This window comes from Leucoraja erinacea, chromosome 1 (genome assembly GCF_028641065.1).
Source record: "Leucoraja erinacea ecotype New England chromosome 1, Leri_hhj_1, whole genome shotgun sequence".
NCBI classification, from domain to species: Eukaryota; Metazoa; Chordata; class Chondrichthyes; order Rajiformes; family Rajidae; genus Leucoraja; species Leucoraja erinaceus.
This window is the reverse complement of record NC_073377.1, coordinates 83,055,773-83,072,120: the sequence shown is the minus strand read 5'-3', so window position 1 is coordinate 83,072,120 and position 16,348 is coordinate 83,055,773. Positions and strand designations below refer to the sequence as shown.

Here is a 16,348-nt window from a genome sequence, read left to right as displayed (position 1 = left end):
GACAAGGTGTAACTAAGAGCCAAGCAGGTTAGCTGTAGGATACATCACAGATACATAAGATATATATATAGCATTCATGGGATTAGATTCATAGCACAACTGTGTAGGAAGTTTTCTTAAAACTGTGTAGGCAGATATTGGCTGATATTGAATCAGTACGTTGAAGCCAATTAAGGTTGTTTTTAAAGATACACAAAAATGCTGGAGAAACTCAGCGGGTGCAGCAGCATCTATGGAGCGAAGGAAATAGGCAACGTTTCTGGCGGAAACCCTTCTTCAGACTGATGGGGGGGGGGGGGTGGTGGGGGGGGGGCGGTGAGAAGAATGGAAAAAAGGAGGAGGAGGAGCCTGAGGGTGAGGGATGGGAGGAGACAGCAAGGACTAACAAAATTGGGAGAATTCAATGTTCATGCTCCCAGGATGCAGACTCTCCAAGCGGAATATGAGGTGCTGTTCCTCCAATTTCCGGTGTTGCTCGCTCTGGCCATGGAGGAGACGCAGGACAGAGAGGTCGGATACCGAATGGGAGGGGGAGTTGAAGTGCTGAGCCACCGGGAGGTCAGGTTGGTTATTGCGGACCGAGCGGAGGTGTTCGGCGAAACGATCGCCCAGCCTCCGCTTGGTCTCACCGATGTAGATCTGCTGACATCTAGAGCAGCGGATGCAATAGATGAGGTTGGAGGAGATGCAGGTAAACCTCTGTCGCACCTGGAATGACTGCTTGGGTCCTTGAATGGAGTCGAGGGGGGATGTAAAGGGACAAGTGTCGCATCTCTTGCGGTTGCTAGGGAAAGTGCCCGGGGAGGGGGTAGTACGGGAGGGAAGGGAAGAATTGACAAGGGAGTTATGGAGGGAGCGGTCTTTGCGGAAGGCAGACATGGGGGGAGATGGGAAGATGTGGTGAGTGGTGGGGTCACGTTGGAGGTGGCAAAACTGACGGAGGATGACTTGTTATATGTGACGGCTGGTGGGGTGAAAGGTGAGGACTCTGCCCTTGTTGCGAGTGGGGGGGATGGGGACAGAGAGCAGTGTTGCAGGGTATGGAAGAGACCCTGCTGCGAGCCTCATCTATGGTGGAGGAGGGGAACCCCCGTTCCCTGAAGAATGAGGACATTTCAGATGCCCTGGTGTGGAACGCCTCATCCCGGGAGCAGATGCGGCGTAGACGGAGGAATTGGGAATAGGGGATGGAGTCCTTACAGGGAAGATAATATATCTATGAATATATCTTGAATATATCTTGATAATATATCTTGAATATGCTATTCAAAGTGAAATGAAAGTTTGGGACACTTCCAATGGAAAAATACCTCAGTTTCTGAAATCCAACTTCCGAAAGATGCAAATTAATTGCCTTAATAAAAATATTAATTTCACAAAAGATATTGTAACTAAATATTTATAACAATATGATAGACTTTTCATCTTTGATTTCTGGAAACTGATCAGGCAGAATCTAAATGAGTAGCAGACATATTATTAAATCAGTTGATGCAAAGCCAGTGAAGGCAAACATCAATGTGATAAATTGAAATGCACATTCACATAGCAGTTTCCTATCTGGATTGTGCAAATCTGAGAGAAAAGATAGACATGAGGACATTGAAGTAAAATACACATACCATTTTCAAGCAAGCATTGGGGTATATGCTTTTCTTTTATTGCTTCTATCTTCTCTGTGTCCCACTGAAGGCAGTGTTTATGATCTTTGTAAGGCCTTTCAAAAGGACTGAATGTTTTCAGCAATTTGTAGGTTCTAGCAATTGCTTGTTCATAAAAAGTTGCCTCACGATTCTCAGATGCTGCCCGGTTGGTATTTATAATCCAGGCTCTTAATATTACATTGTTAATAACAATGGAGTGTTTGATCAAATTATCAGGTCTGTATAACATGATGTTTGGAAATTTCACCCACAGTGTCCGATTGCTGAAGGTATTAAGACGTTTCTTACATTTCCATTTTTTCCTGTAAACAGTGACGCCAATTTTGACATCAGTCGAAACTAACACCTCAACACCAACAGTACTCGGTTCAGAACATAAATATTCAATAGAGAGTTTATACTTGGCCTCTACCACATCAGTTGCATTAATGAATCGAATGAAATCTTTGACCGCTCTATCTTCTGATAATTTCAAAACAGATGTAGTTTGTGTGGTATTTGCACTGTAGGAAGGTGCTGGTACCTAAAGAAATTCACAAACATCAAACTTCTATTAGATCACCATCACCATTGTCATGATGTTTTTATATTTTAATGTTAATAATTTTTAATCTTTCATGTATCTCATAATAAATTACCTAGAATGGCCACTTAGAATTATGAAAAAGTAATTCACATAACAAACAAAAACTGAGAATTAACCTTGAAGAGTGATAATCTTGGCATTATTGTTTTCTCCACATAAAATCCAAAATTTAACAATCATACTTCTTGAAATTATTTATACATGCAAATAGTTATAATTTTTAATTCTCTTTATTATTTTAATAACTTCCAGAAATGCTGGATTATGATTGAGTAAACAACAGATGATGGCAACTGCTGAAGATAAAAGTTTCCAACACCAAGAAGTTTAGCTGAGGTGCTTATGTGCAGCATAAGCAGAAACATGGAGGCAGGAAATACAAGGACAACATATATTTCTGATAAATCACACCTCCCCTGTCTACTGGTTTATGAAATCCAGTTGATTAATCTGAAAATGATTGTAGTAGGGGGTCAAACTATAAATATCAATCTTACCTCTGTCCCCAACAACCAACAAACCTGGGCTTCCATGCCCCACAATGGTCAAGATATAAATTACAAAAATTAACGTCGCATTTATGTGGCATTGTAATCCATCTGATTTTTTGTGACATTTGGAGACTTTTTTTCTAAATTTAAATGGCTTTAATCTAAGATGACATGTGAACAGATGACATGTGAAACTCCTTTATACACAGTTGTAAAGCAAAAGAATTGACAACCAAATTTTTGTGGCTAAGTAAGAACAAGCTGAATACGATACAGAAACAGGATGCATAAAATTGATGGGCATAATGAGAGTAGGAATAGGCCATAGAGTGATGTGTTGCTATACTAATCTCTCTTTTACATCAATTCCCATATTCCACGATTCACAACAAGAATAGTGTTTAAGAAGGAACTGCAGATGCTGGAAAATCGAAGGTACACAAAAATGCTGGAGAAACTCAGCGGGTGCAGCAGCATCTATTGAGCGAAGGAGATAGGCAACATTTTGGGCCGAAAACCCTTCTTCAGACTCAAATCTCTAAAGATTTGCAAACTGCACTGAAGGAATTTGGTGAATAGTAAATGCCAAGCAATTTCTGGCTATAGACCACGGGTCACAAGCTTCCACTGACTAGATCAGAGGTCAGCAACCTGCGGCCCCTGGACCGAATGCGGCCCGTAACCCGAAATCAACCGGCCCGCAGATTTCCATTATCTCCGGTACCTCCTGTGCCCGAGGCCGCGGCACCCAGGCGTGGTGACACAAGGAGGCCTGCACTGATTCAGATTCAGATTCAGATTCAATTTTAATTGTCATTGTCAGTGTACAGTACAGAGACAACGAAATGCATTTAGCATCTCCCTTGAAGAGCGACATAGCAAACGAATAAGGGGATCGTCGCTATTTTTCCCATTCTAGGGAGACACAGGGCGTCGCGGTGTGCCCGCGCCGCCGCCATTTTGAATCAAACATGCAGAGCCATCGAGCGCCTAGCAGCGCTGAGCTCTGGCTGTACCGCATCCTGCGCAAGGCTGCCGGCACGGCTGCGCACCTTCTGTGTCTGGGCTTCACTGTCGGGATCAAAGATCCGCTCTATGATCTTTGGTCAGGATCGGGGTTGTCAATAGGCTGGGGACGAGCGATTATGAGTGGCTTTCGCGAAGGGGCAGGATCCATGCATACACGTGATACCCATTCACAAACATGCGTCCTGGAGTGCAAGCCTTCAGTACCACAGCTGGGATATTGCCTGGACCCATAGGCTTTGCTGTATCCAGTGCTCTCAGAAATCAATAGAGTTTAAAAACAAGGATACTCACCAACAACTAACAAATCAGCTCCATCGTGTGAGTGATGTGCTATTATTTACGGACTACTATGTTTACATATTCTGTTGTGCTGCTGCAAGTAAGAATTTCATTATTCCATTTCGGGACATATGATAATAAAACACTTGACCTTGCTTTCCCTTGAGGTGGCATTGCATTTTTTGATTCCTCCTTTTGTTTTCCTTGTCCTGTTCTTTCATTTAATTCCTTAACTCCCACTTTTCTCTTTTGAGTTATTCCTTGTTTTTAAATAAAGAACTGGGACTCCTCCATTGCCAGAGTGAGGCCACATGTAAACTGGAGGAACAGCACCTAGGGTCGCTTACAACCCTACAATCAATCTGAAGAAGGGTCTCAACCCGAAACATCACCTATCCATTTTCTCCATGGATGCTGCCTGACCCGCTGAGTTACTCCAGCATTTTGTGTCCTTTAGTATTTTTTACTATTGTAACCCTCCTTCCCCCAATCACCATAAGCCTGAGCTTTTCATTGAGTACGACGACCAGTGCCCTGTGCTACATAATCCAGGTTTGGAAGAAGCCTATAGGAGATGTGAGCGAGTCACCATAGCAAAATGTAATCTAGCATCAATTAATGGGTAGAAAACAAGGTGAATAAACAGAACATACAACTAACACGAGGCTTAAAACATACGCCAAACAATGATGATAAAACACAAGTACAAACAACTAGCAAAATTGCCTATGATTAATAAAGATGGTAATGGTCTACCTGGAGGGAGAATAGATTTGTCAGGAGTGATTTTGCTTATGGACAGGGCAATTCATTTTGGACAATTTTGAGCTTCCACATTTGATTAATAGGGTGCCAATTTTGCAGCTGTTTCGTGATTTAAAAAATTGGTTGGATTTGTAGCTAATTTTAGAGCATTACAGCAGATATGTTTCCCAGTCCAATTGTCTTTTCAGCTGGTCCATAATACGATTCGAGTTAGCTGAAGGTTAACGTGTGATAGCGGGGGCTTCAGGAGTAAATAGATAAAGAGCATCCACCCAGTACTTTTGAATGGTTTTGTTGCAAAAGATTCAGCCTTGTCTTTAGCACTGGCATATTAGCATCTACCAAAGATAAGATTGGAAATGTTCTTACAGCCTCTTCCTCCCATTAGCTGCTTATTTGCCCACCTATACTCACAAATGATTATGACTGGACGAGAGAACTTTGATCTGTAAACTGCAAAATCATTTGCCTCTGTCCATTGCATAACACTCTTCCTGTTTAATGTGCAAACATTCCAATGCCACAGCAGGCAAGCCTAACTACACCCCTTGTTGAACCAGGATTGAACTACTAGTTTAAAGTAATGGCATAATGAGGGATATTCATGGAGTCCCAGAATTGGTTCTGCACATATCCCCTAAGACATAATGAAAGTGCCACATGATACAATAAAGGGTATTTCCAAAGTTGGGACATTGCCTCCACAAGGCCTATCTTGTGGTTCATTCCTGCCGTAATGTAATGAGTCTGGTACGGGTAGATTGATGGGAACAAGGTCAAACACGTTTACCTATGTGTTGCTTCATTCATAATTTACTGTAAACCTAGTTTAGATATAAGGTCCGATGGCCCTGGTCAAATTGGGCAGTATTATGACTGCAATTGGGTTTGGATCAATATTGAAGACAGTCTTGCTGGTATTCTCTTGGGCCACTACCTCACAGGGCTTATTCTGCCACAAGGATGGGATGTGCCCAAGGTTGATTAAAAGTCCATTAGTACAATTGGTACAATTTGTACAATTAGTACAAAGATCCTGAGGATTGGAGGGTAGCTAATGTAATCCCACTTTTTAAAAAGGGAGGGAGAGAGAAAACGGGGAATTACAGACAGTTATTAAAGATGGGATAGCAGCACATTTGGAAAGTGGTGAAATCATTGGACAAAGTCAGCATGAATTTATGAAAGGTAAATCATGTCTGACGAATCTTATAGAATTTTTTTCGAGGATGTAACTAGTAGAGTGGATAAGGGAGAACCAGTGTATGTGTTATATCTGGATGTGTTATATCCGGACTTTCAGAAGACTTTCGACAAGGTCCCACATAAGAGATTAGTATACAACCTTAAAGCACACGGTATTGGGAGTTCAGTATTGATGTGGATAGAGAACTGGCTGGCAGACAGGAAGCAAAGAGTAGGAGTAAACAGGTCCTTTTTAGAATGGCAGGCATTGACTAGTGGGGTACCGCAAGGCTCAGCGCTGGGACCCCAGCTATTTACAATATATATTAATGATTTGGACGAGGGAAATTAATGCAACATCTCCATGTTTGCGGATGACACAAAGCTGGGGGGCAGTGATAGCTGTGAGGAGGATGCTAGGAGGCTGCAAGGTGACTTGGATAGGCTGGGTGAGTGGGCAAATGCATGGCAGATGCAGTATATCCGGAAGTGGCGGCGCTGTTAACAGCTGCGGCTCACCTGCAGTCCGTCTGTCTTTACTTTTTTCTGTTGTTTTTTTTGTCTTGTTTTGGTTAAGTTTTAGTTTGTTGGGTTGTGTTAGAGGGGGTGAAACATGTTCTCTGTCTCTTCCTTCGGGGGAATGCGACTTTTTCGTGTCGTATCCCCCTTCTCTGCCTCCATCTGCGCTGAGGCCTAATGGCGGAGCTGGCGGCCTCCAACCTGCGACCGACTCCGAGGCTCCGGAGGCAGAGCCAGCCAGGACTTGGCTGGCTGTCTTCGGGGTTAAGGTAGCGGTGGCCCGACTTGCTGGTGCGGTGTTCTGGCTTTCGGCGGCGGCCTGGAGCTGATGCAGCGGGGCTCGGAGCTGAGACTGCGGGACCCGGAGCTGGGGCAGTGGCCTGGAGCTGGGGCGGCTGCCCAGAGCTGGGGCGGCTGCCCGGAGCTGAGGGTGGTGGCCCAGAGCAGAGACTGCGGGACCCAGAGCTGGGGCGGCTGCCCAGAGCTGGGGCGGCTGCCCGGAGCGGAAACTGTGGGGCCTGGAGCTGGGGCGGCGGCCTGGAGCTGGGGCGGCTGCCCAGAGCTGGGGCAGCTGCCCGGAGCGGAGACTGGAGATGGGGCGACGGCCTGGAGCTGGGGCGGTGGCCTGGAGCGGAGACTGCGGGAACTGGAGCTGGGGCGGCGGCCTGGAGCGGAGACTGCGGGAACTGGAGCTGGGGCGGCGGCCTGGAGCTGGGGCGGCTGCCTGGTGCTGATGCTGTGGCGGGCCGTCTCGGAGCGGAGACGGCGTTTCGGCTTTCGGCGGCGGCGACATCACCACGGAGGTCCGCTGGACTGGAGAGCGGAATCTTCGGCCTGGATCGATCGCCTCAGCGCAGGGGGAGAACAAGGAGGGAAGAGACGGAGACTAAGACTTTGCCTCCATCACAGTGAAGATGTGCTTGGTGAGCTCACTGTGGTGGATGTTTAATTTGTGTTTATTGTATGTTTTGTTATTATTGATTCTGTGTATGACTGCAGGCAACATAACTTCATTCAGACCGAAAGGTCTGAATGACAATAAAGGATCTATCTATCTATCTATAATGTGGATACATTTGAGGTTCTCCACTTTGGTGGCATAAACAGTAAAGTAGATTATTATCTGAATGGTGGCCGATTAGGAAAAGGGGCGATGCAACGAGACCTGGTTGTCATGGTACACCAGTCATTGAAAGTAGGCATGCAGGTGCAGCAGGCAGTGAAGAAAGCGAATGGTATGTTAGCATTCATAGCAAAAGGATTTGAGTATAGGAGCAAGGAGGTTCTATTGCAGTTATACAGGGTCTTGGTGAGACCACACCTGGAGTATTGCGTACAGTTTTGGTCTCCTAATCTGAGGAAGGACATTCTTGGCATCGAGGGCGTACAGAGAAGGTTCACCAGACTGATTCCTGGGATGTCAGTACTTTCATATGAAGAAAGACTGGATAGACTTGGCTTGCACTCGCTAGAATTTAGAAGACTGAGGGGGGATCTTATAGAAACTTACAAATTTCTTAAGTGGTTGGACACGCTAGATGCAGGAAGATTGTTCCCGATGTTGGGGAAGTCCAGAACAAGGGGTCACAGTTTAAGGATAATAGGGAAATCTTTTAGGACCGAGATGAGAAAAACATTTTTCACACAGAAAGTTGTGAATCTCTGGAATTCTCTGCCACCGAATGTAGTTGAGGCCAGTTCATTGGCTATATTTAAGAGGGAGTTAAATGTGGCCCTTGTGGCTAAAGGGATCAGGGGGTATGGAGGGAAGGCAGGTACAGGATACTGAGTTGGATGATCAGCCATGATCATATTGAATTGCGGTGCAGGCTCGAAGGGCCGAGGGGCCGAATGGCCTACTGCTGCACCTATTTTCTATGTTTCTATGTTTCATTAAGTACAATTATGACAACTATTTCAATTTAAATACCAGTTCCCGAGTGTTTGTGTAAATGATTGCAAGCTTGATGCCCAGGTCAATGTCGGGTGATCTGTCTGGTTTTATTTTTATTGCGTTTCAAACATAGCCTGTTTGCTAGACCTGCTTGGCTTTCAAAGCCATTTCAGAGGGCATTTTAGAACCAGTGTATTGCTGTATGACTGGAGTTATGGATAGGATAGTGAATTTCCTTTCCTAAAGAATATTTACAAATATGAATTTTATGCCGTTCTGATGGTCTAGAAAAAACTAGATAGAAAAAATAACTAGGATCAACATTATTGAACTTAGTTATCTTTTTAAATCCCATAGATTGGTTCCTCCTCGGTGTTTGCATCTTTGAGAAACTAGCCATAATTATTAAACTTAATTCCACTATCATGAAACCATGTTAGCTCTGTCCCATTATCAACCTGTTGGTTGTCCAATGACCAATATCATGCTAACTGACCTGTGGGTCTCTATTATCTCTTTCCCTATTTTTTTGAGAAGCAACATTCTTGTTAAATGATGGCATGAGAAGCTGTAAATGCTTGAATTCATGTTCCATGCTCGGAACTCAGCCAGTAAGGTATATCTGTAGAGGGATATAGACAATTGACATTTTGGGACGAGACCCTTTATCTGTACTTATTATCAACAAAATATTCCAAGTCAGAGATTAATGATTCAAATTAAATCATACAATCTCTGCGTAGCCCTTCATTGGGATTAAGCTATTAATTAACCACAACAATATTTATTAGCTTTATGCTCAATAAAAAAAAATTCTGATAATATTGATTGTTGAGTTCTTTGCTCTCATAAGACTTTTAGTTCTCCACAATTTCTGATAAGACTATTTGCTTATATGGAGCATAAACCAAATGGCCTGTTTCTCTGTGGCGAATTTTAAATATTTCCAAAAGGGTACAAAAAAAGGATTTGGATTTGGTTCAAAATTCAATTCCCTCAAGCAGTTTGCTTTGTGCTTTCCTTCCAAATCTCATGAACATAGTCACCATGATACTTCCTCAGAGGAAGCAAAGAACTAAATATGACTCCATCTTCTCATCGCAGTTTCAATTATATCCATTTTGGGCCTCCGAGATGGAATATTATCTCATGACTATAAATCAGTTCATTAACTGCACTTTTTGGACATCAATTACCAGTCACGTTTGAGACATCAAATACCATACTACAATGTCTGTATAGTACGATTTATTCAGTTCTATTGATCAAATGCAAACGTTTCTTGACTGTTAAACTATCCTTGTAACAGGGAGTTGAACCATGTTTGTGAGAGTAATATTAGACTGTCCCAAAATGCAAAACAATTTATAGCATTCACTCACAACAGCAGGCATGCCTTTTTATTATTATAAGCACAGGTATGCTGGACTTGTCACTATTTTCCAATAGGTTCTGGAGCATGGAAACTACTTTTGCTGTGATTTTACTTTGAGATCTATGTCAAACCCATGGATAGAACCTGCAGTCATAAAAATGGTATCAAGAATCTGGAATTGTATCTGAGAAAGCAACAGCTCTGCACTCGTTTTATACAATAAAGGCCAAATGGAGATCAGATTGAAATACTGACAACTGTTCACAATAGGTTAAATCAGTAGAAGCTATAAAAACTGATTCTTAAATTGATAAGCTGACTCATAATTTCAAGTAATTTAAAAAAAAACTGTTTGAGATTACTTTTAGTTAAAGCTTATTGTGGGGTATAATAATTTCCCAAAACTGTACCAGAATATGAATCCAAAATAGAAGAAAATATTTCAATTAGAAAACTGATGAAAAATGGGAAACTGCAATGGAGTAAAACAAGATTTTTCTTTCAGACCATGATGTAGACCATCTATGTTTCTATGTTTCTATGTAAATCCCATTTCATTGGCGCACGATCATCCAGCTCACACAACCTGTCACCAGCAGAGCGGGGCAAAAGAACAGGATGCAGTACAACCTGGAAACACTTATGTAAACATTGATCTTGGCGTCAGCATAACCTATTATCTCTGTTTAATATCACTTACCATCACGAATAGCCACCCGAGGCAGAGCAGCCAGTGAAATGACCTAATTCTCCTGCAAGTCGCCATGGCACGCAATCTGGTCACCATCCTAAATCCAATAGCTTTGCATCTTCCATCTGTATATTTTACTTCTTCGAATTGGACATTACTTTAAGAAGAGCTCAGTGATTAGAGGCTTGCATGTTTCAACTGTGTACAAATAATTTCGGAAGTTCTAGGAAAGATAGTTTGACTTTTTCCCCCCCAGTTTGGTGACCCGTTCACACTTACGTGATCTCCGGTGGGGAGCAGCAAGCAACAGGTGAGTCTCGCCTGGTGGCCACTGTTGACTCAGCCCGGGTGAATCTGACAGACGTGGAGCAACCCAAGGTACTTCCGGGAGCTGCGCGGCCAATAGGAGAGACAGCCACAGCGCAATCCAGGAAGATCCACGCGTCTCCTTGGCGCAAAGCAACCCCTGGGTACATTAAATGAGACTAATCCGCCCGAACTTTAACAGTATGAGCGCGTTTTGATCTTCTACAGCATGTGAGGCTATCTTCCTTGGTGATATAACGCTCCCTTGTCTTGGTGTAGGAAAGAACTTCAGATGCTGGTTTAATCGAAGGTAGACACAAAATACTGGAGTAACCCAGCGGCTCGACCCGAAACGTCCACCCATTCATTCTCTCGAGAGATGCTGCCTGTCCCGCTGAGTTACTCCAACATTTTGTGTCTACCTCCCTTTTCTTTTCTCTCTCCTCTAAAAGCTATGGATATGTGTGTATAGTATGGGGGCGGGTAGGCAAGCAAATATCAAACAATCATCAAATCTCCTGTCATTTCCCCCAATTACGGTGTTTAATATGTGCATTTTTAATTCTACCTATGCCACATGTTTTCAAACAGGGAAACAGTTTTAACCTTGTCACTGCCCAGGTCGCTTGAAATTTGTATCAGTTCAATTACTCATGAAACAACATGTTGTTTTCTTTCCTATCATGGACTATTATAGTTCAAATTATTAAACTGATGAATCATTATATTAATTCCGGATATGTAATAACCAAAATGAGCTTTTTGACTTTTTTTCAATTAAAAAGTTTCGGCATCTAAAAATATTATAAACCTCGGTGTTTGATTTGTCTTTCTTCAAACGCGGAGAAAGGTACAGGAAGTTGTATTGGTCAGCAAACTGCACTTTTGAATTGGTTTTAAGGTTGCAATATTTGTTAAATCAACGAACACCTATTTACCACATATTTAAAACTAATGCGCAAATCAGTTAGCAACTCCGTCGCCAAGAGGCCAACATTCAGATGGATTGTTCAAGAAGGAACTGCATATGCTGGAAAATCAAAGGTACACAAAAAAGCTGGAGAAACTCAGCGGGTGCAGCAGCATCTATGGAGCAAAGGAAATAGGCAACGTTTCAGGCCAAAACCCTTCTTCAGTAACAGGAGGTGGGAAGGGAGTGGTGTAAACAAAATCATCTGTGAATGTAATGTTCACAAAGATTGGGTTATTTGAATTGGAAATGGGAACCACAAGAATGAATTCACAGAGCACATTCGGTAGTTTCCCAGAACCGCACATTATCCAGCCAACCAGAGCAGGCTACTTTGGATCGGATAATGTCAAATTAGATATTTTAACAAATTAGTTTTAATAAATAATCTCAAGAGTAACAGAACCCCAAGGAAGTACAGTGCACATTAGCATTAAGCGAGAGAGTAAGTAACTTAGGTCTGATACAAATGCATTAAATTTAAGTGAATTCTATAAAGGATAGTTAGCTAAAAAATAGCTAAAATGGTCTGGGAAAAACAATATATAGGCAAAACAATGGACAAGTAATGGCAGATATTTAAGGATATAATTTGTAACTATCAACAAAATGTATGCCAATGAGGAGTAACAATTCTAAGAGAGCAGGAGAGATTAACTAACTTTTGAACTGTTTAGATTTTTGGTTAATGAATTTCCCAGTTGGAAATGGTTAACAAACTTCCCAAAGTTGGTTAATGAATTGGCTGGGCAGAGTTGATGAATAATTTGTTCAGATGGAGTTGGTGGGAGGTTGCCTCTCAGTAAAGTCTGAAGACTCAGGATTCTGAAGAAGGATCTCGACCCGAAATGTCACACGTTCCTTCTCTCCAGAGATGCTGCCTGTCCAGCTGAGTTATTGTGTGTCTATCTTTTGTGCCTATCAGTAAATGCTGGGAGGATGGTTTACCTTGTGGGAGAGAATAAGACCAGAGGGCATAGTCTCAGAATGAGCAGGTCTCTATTTAAGACTGAGATGAGGAATTACTTATTTCACTCAAACAGTTGTGGATCTTTGGAATTCCTTGCCCCTGGAAACCACGGAGACTGCATCAAAGAATATATTCAAACCTGAGACTGATAGCTTTTTAATTAGTGAGGGAATCAAGAATTCTGGGGATGGGTGGGAAAGTGGACCTGATGAAAGTTTAGTTTAGTTTATTGTCACTTGTACCGAGGTACAGTGAAAAGCGTTTGTTGCATGGTAACCAGTCAGCGGAAAGAGCATACATGATTACCACAGTGTACACATTCATGATAAAGGGAATAACGTTTTGTGCAAGATAAAGTCCAGTAAAGTCCGATTAAAGATGGTCTGAGGGTCTCCAATTAGGTAGATAGTAGCTCAGGACTGCTCTCTAGTTGGTGATAGGATGGTTCTCTTGCCTAATAACAGCTGGGAAGAAATTATCCCTGAATCTGGAGGTGTGCGCTTTCACACTTCATCTGTACCTCTTGCCTGATGGGAGAGGGGAGAAGAGGGAACCACAATTGATGAAGCCGAATAAAGTTACAAAAATAAGAAAAAATTAAAATAGGTTTCAGGGCTAGCTTACAGTTTATATTTAGTGTCAAATTAGGCTTATCTCAGGTTGCAGTGTGTGGGATAATAAATACCATAACATTGTCTCCCAAGTGAGGAAGTGACAGAGAGGAAGAGAGACATAGCTAGTCACATCTTTGAAGTGAGATGCAATAAAGCAAATGACCAATGTTTATGGGGGAGGAGGCGATAGAGGAAGAGAGACATAGTTGGTCACATCTTTGAAGTGAGATGCAATAAAGCAAATGGCCAATGTTTATGGGGGAGGAGGCGATAGAGGAAGAGAGACATAGTCAAGAGTCAAGAGTCAAGAGTCAATTTAATTGTCATTTGGACCCCTGGGGGTCCAAACGAAATGCCGTTTCTGCAGCCATACATTACACACAAATAGACCCCAGACACAACATAATTACATTTAACATAAACATCCATCACATAACTGTGATGGGAGGCCAAAAAAAAAACTTATCTCTCCACTGCACTCTCTCCCCCCCCCCCCGATGTCACAGTCAAAGTCAAAGCCCCCGGCTGGCGATGGCGATTGTCCCGCGGCCATTGAAGCCACGCCGGGTGGTGCGAGGTCGCACACCGGGTCTTGATGTTGGAGCCCCCGGTGTGTGCTCGCAAAGTCCCGCAGCCGTTCCAGCCGCGCGGGGCAATGGTGTTAGGCCCCGCTCCAGGAGCTCTTCGACCCCGCAACACGGGCGGGAGAATTCGCCGTTGCAGCAGCCCGAAAAGCGGTCTCCCTCCAGGGAGCCGCGCGGGGTCGTCCGAGCCGTCCGCAGACCCGCAGCAGCAGCCTCCGACTCAGCAGCAGCAGCGGCATCGGCAGCAGCAGCAGCAGCAGCAGCAGCGGCAGCGGCAGCGCTCCTCCACCGCTCCACCCGCTCCGGTGTCGGCCAGCTCCGCGACGGCAACGGTGAGTCGGCACCAGAGTCCCTGGCTTCTTCCCGTTGGAGGCCGCTCCTCGTTGCGGCCTCAACGACACCTGAGACCCGACGAGAAAAGGTCGGGTCTCCAGTGCAGGGAGAGATTCAAAAAGTTTCCCCCCCCCCTCCCACCCCACCCCCGCCCCCCCACACACACACCCCAACATAAAATAACAAAAAACTACACAGAAACACAGACAAAAAATAACAAAAACGCGGACAGGCTGCAGAGGCCGCTGCTGGCCAGAGCCGCGCCGCCTACCGGAACATAGACATAGCTAGTCACATCTTTGAAGCAAGAGGCAATAAAGCAAATGGCCTATGTTTATGAGGGACCAAGTGACAGAGAGGAATCAGGGAAGTGGAGAGATAAGATGACTTAAAGCAAATGGCCTATGTTTATGAGGGACAAAGTGACAGAGAGGAACCAGGGAAGTGGAGAGATGAAATGACCTAAAGCAAATGGCCAATGTTTTTAGTATATCTTGTACCATGTAAACAAAAGGCCTTTGATGTGATGCATTCTGTGGAAACCTTTTCCTGTACCTCTGACATGACTAATGTCTGTGGAATGTGCTAAGGGGACAAAAAAACCCTATTTAAGGCAATGTAATTCTGTTGTTCAGAGAAGAGGACCGAGGACAGTTGAGTGTCTACATTGGTCACTTAGCTGGAATTCTCGCTCCCTTCCATCGGCCGATGTTAAGTAAAGTTTTGAACTGGTCTACCAAACAGTTTGTGTGGTGTCTGTTTATTAAGAAGCGAACCTGGTTTAGTAGTTATAAAAGTAACTTTTTCATTGGCGTTTTTTTTGGCAGGCCTCGCTGGGACCACATCAACGGCTGACTGTGCAAGAGGTTGCGGAGGTTGCCGGGATTGGAAGGGAGATAACTGAGCTCTATCGGCCCCCTTGTACGACCGACTCCCTAGAAACTCCCGGGAACGTCTGTGATCCTTCATCAGAGGTTGATCCAGGTTCCCTGCCGAGGTTCTTAGTGACAGACCAAGGTAAGACCAGTTGGGCTTTATAGGTTTTTTTTTTTCAGACGGGATTGTGTTTGTATTTTTCAGACAGCATTGTGCATGTATTTTTTAAGAAGGGCTTGTGTATATTGTTAAGAAGGGCGTGAGTGGTTTCTCTTTCTTTCTCTCTCTCTGTCTATCTCTCTTTGTTTTCTCTTTTTCTCTCTCTCTACTAAGGGCTCATCAGCCTCGTTGAGATATCCGTGATTTGTCGGGTTGAGATACGGGGGTTGAGGTGTGCGTCTGGCTTATTGAGACATCCGAAGGGTTGTCGGATTGAGAAATAAGTGGCGTTGTATATTAAAGAGTAAGAAGTCTGCCAGGTTGAGAAACGGGGGTCCCGGTACGCGGGTCTGCTTCGTTGAGACACCTGGGGCTTATTTTAAGTCTGCCAGGTTGAGAAACGGGGGTCTCGGTTAGCGAGTCGGCCTCGTTGAGACACTTGGGTCATATATTAAAGAGTTAAAAAAAAAAAAACAGGTCAGCCAAATTGAGAAACTGGGGTCTCGAGTAGCGAGTCGGCCTGGTTGATATATTTGGAACAATTCGGAATTAAAAAGCGGTCTGCTTTCTCTTTTTCTCTCTCTCTTTTCTCTCTCTCTCTTTTTCTCTATCTATCTATGGGGAATGCTTTGGATAACAGTGAGGGGGGAACCCCCGTCCAACATATGTGTTATTTGAATCCTAAGTATAATAAGAAATTTAGAATGTTAAGTTACAAGTTGACCAAACGGTTGGGGGATGAAGCCTGGCCAGTAGGGGGCACATGGAATGTCGAGACAATTAAAAGAGCAGAGATGTTGATATGGGAAAGGAAGGCAGGAAAGAAATGGAAGCAGGGAATTAAAACGTGGAAAGCAGAAGCAGAGAAGAAGCATGAGGAGAGTAGGGATCGAAGTTGGATGGATACTGCATGTAAACAAGGGATAGAGTTACGGAATAAGGATGGCACTATGAAAGGATGGAAAGTATTGCAACTAGAATGCCAGTGGGCGGAGGAACAAGAGAAAAGAATTAAGAGACAGGCGGGAGGTGATAAACAGGTGATGGTTAGTAAAAAT

At 43.7% G+C, this 16,348-nt stretch overlaps 1 protein-coding gene across 4 annotated transcripts in view; it reads right to left on the bottom strand.

Moving 5' to 3' along the window:
- LOC129698744 (protein sel-1 homolog 3-like) overlaps positions 1 to 11,653 on the bottom strand; it is a 71,339-nt gene extending 59,686 nt beyond the window's left edge. For 2 of the 4 annotated variants that reach the window (XM_055637985.1, XM_055637990.1), the window contains exons 1-3: positions 10,758 to 11,649; positions 10,488 to 10,635; positions 1,623 to 2,187 (exon numbers count right to left, since the gene is read on the bottom strand). In XM_055637985.1, coding sequence (XP_055493960.1) covers positions 1,623 to 2,187; positions 10,488 to 10,635; positions 10,758 to 10,954 — 910 coding nt within the window. In that variant the 5' untranslated portion in view covers positions 10,955 to 11,649. Of the gene's footprint in view, positions 1 to 1,622; positions 2,188 to 10,487; positions 10,636 to 10,757 lie in introns of all 4 variants that reach the window. The other 2 variants (XM_055637970.1, XM_055637977.1) reach the window with 2 other exon arrangements.
- Between the last annotated feature and the right edge of the window lie 4,695 nt (positions 11,654 to 16,348).